Genomic DNA, 2,508 nt, shown 5'->3' with positions numbered 1-2,508 from the left:
CCCAGTAACCCCAAATAAAGGGCAGGGGCTCTTACGACCCCCAAGGACATATGTTCCCCATGCCCAAAAATAACACCTGTCATTGGACCTGTCATTGGATAGGTGCAGGCAAAGCAGGCCCCAAGCGTGATGCTCGGGACTCCGTAGCTGTCCGTACAGCTGCTGGGACAAGGAAGCACCTGGCTACAGTAGCAGGTACGAGAGAGACCCGTGAGCAGTTGGGTTTGGGTTTTTCTGTGGGGGCCCGGGCTTTCTTCCCACGCCCCACCACCCCTTGCCACCCACTCAGTTGTGTGTTTTTGTTTTTGTTTTTTTCCCCTCCGTGTCCCTTTTACACAAGGTCACCTGTCAGCAAATGTGCTCGAAGCACAAAACTGTTGTCCGCCCATCTTGACCTCTGGAAGGTTTTGTCTGAAATCTGGCTAGGGGTGAGATTTCTCAAAGTGGGTCCTCCCGGCCACCCTCATCAGCATTATGGTCAGAGATGTCCGTTAACTGTGACCAAAGGTTCTTAAATCCCACCTAGACCTGCCAGAGGATTGCAGTCTTTGGGTTTGGGGCCTAGAGATCTGCATTTTTTTTAAAGGCTCCAGGGGGCAGGAGAGGGTGAGGATCCAAATGCATCTGAGAGCTCATCAGCTACCATCCTACTGGGGCTCCTGAGACACCTGGTCCCAACCGGAAAGTCCTGACTCACAGTTCAGGCCCTGCCCCCTCCGGCCTTCCTATCAGGCAACTCAAGGTCCCCAGGCTCACAAGTTACTGATTAACCCTAGGTTTCCAGAAAAGAAATAACAATATCTCAGGAGAAGACATAAGCCAAGAGCCAAGCTGAGCAGCCCCAGGAGAAGGGGCCATAGACGGCTGCTGTCACCAGGCGCCTGACGAGGAGGCCAGGGAGGCTGAGACGCCTGGCCGGAGGCCAGACAGCATCCAGGTCCCAGCGGCACCGGCAGTTACCCTTCGTGACGCCCAGGCTCAGAGTTGCCTGGTCCCTCTGACTCCAAATGGCTTGCGCAGACATCCCGCAGCTGCGGGTCCCAGAGCAGCCCCAGCCCATCTCGGCAAGAGCCACACCCCCCTCCGCCAAGGCCACGGGCCCGACAGGGGGGCACTGGAGCTCCTCGGATGGCGACTTAGAGTGCTTGGTGTGCCGGGAGCCCTACAGCTGTACCCGGCCGGCCAAGCTGCTGGGCTGCCAGCACTCCTTCTGTGCCGTCTGCCTCAAGCTCCTGCTGTGTGTCCAGGACAACACCTGGTCCGTCACCTGCCCCTTGTGCCGCCAGGCCACCTCTGTCCCCGGGGGCCTCATCTGCAGCCTGCGCGACCAGGAGGCCGTGGTGGGGCGACTGGGCCGGCCATGGCCGGAGGTGCGGCTCTGTCCTCAGAGACTGGCAGATTCCGCCCCCTCGGCGGCAGGGCACCCCGGCGTTGCGGGAGAGGATGCGCAGGAGGAGGCGACCGCCAACCGCGTGGCTGCCCGGCGCCTGGCCGTGCACTTGCTCCTGCTGGTTTTGCTCATTGTCCTCATTCTGCCCTTTGTCTACCCCGGCGTCATCCGGTGGGTGCTCGCCTCGGTGATCGCCTTGGCCCTGCTAATGTCCTCGGTCTTCTGCTGTCACGCCAGCAGCCAGGGCAGCTGCTGTCCCTCCCCCGGGACTGTATTCTGCCGAGGACAGAAACACAGCGAGATCTCTTCCATCGCCTGAGCGCACCCCAAGAGACGGCACCTGCTGCCTCTTGGGCCCCGTTAGGCTCACAGCGACCAGGTGAAGGGACTCTGAACGAAGGCTGCTTCCCTTGGAGGATTACATACCTGCTGGACTTGCGAGCCAAAGCCGGGTTGTGTTGAGTCAAGAACTATGTGCCTGGGTGATAGATGTAACGTCTGCCCGAGACACAGCGCATCTAAACGGCGCAGGGTCTTGGAGGGGGTGCAGATTTCTTGACCACCGCAAGGAGCCTTCTATTTCCTCCTTACTCTAATACTCCTGGTTTTTCTTTGTATACGTTGATGAACTTACTGCAGAACAAATAGAACCGAGACTCATTTTTTTTGCAACTTATGGACGTGGTTTTATTTTCTCGCTTTGTTTTGGTTCTGTCTTTTGTGTTTTGAGGCAGTTTGTTAGATCTGTGACTCTGACAAATTTTTCCTCCTGGGAAGTTGCAGTCCCCCCCCCCCCCCCCCCCCGCCCGGGAAGCCCTCCTACGCTGCCCAGCTCCACGAAGGTCCTGGTGGTTTGGGTGTTCCCGTGAGTCGCCTCCAGGGATGGAGGGGGGTAATTTGTGTGAAGGAGTGGCTCTGGGGCTGTTGGGGGTCCCACGTTCATTCAGCAGAGTTGGGGACGGGTGGAGAGCATGTAGGGGAGTCTGGGAATTGCTCCAGAACACCCACCAGATTGCCCAGGCCCGTGTCATTGGGCTCTGGCTTCTCAGAGAATCTCAAGGTTACAAGGACTCCCCCCGCCCCCCACCCAACAGCAGGTCCCACCGCTCATCAGATGC

General features: G+C 58.5%; 1 protein-coding gene across 1 annotated transcript; it reads left to right on the top strand.

The window, feature by feature from the left end:
- The first annotated feature begins 831 nt into the window (after positions 1 to 831).
- Positions 832 to 2,019, top strand: RNF186 (ring finger protein 186). Its single transcript, XM_059375531.1, has one exon. It carries the CDS (start codon positions 1,008 to 1,010, stop codon positions 1,707 to 1,709), a length of 702 nt encoding a protein of 233 aa, XP_059231514.1. The 5' UTR covers positions 832 to 1,007; the 3' UTR covers positions 1,710 to 2,019.
- The last annotated feature ends 489 nt before the right edge of the window (positions 2,020 to 2,508 follow it).

This window comes from Mustela nigripes, chromosome 14, assembly GCF_022355385.1.
Source record: "Mustela nigripes isolate SB6536 chromosome 14, MUSNIG.SB6536, whole genome shotgun sequence".
Taxonomy (NCBI): domain Eukaryota; kingdom Metazoa; phylum Chordata; class Mammalia; order Carnivora; family Mustelidae; genus Mustela; species Mustela nigripes.
This window is presented reverse-complemented; position numbering and strand designations above follow the sequence as displayed.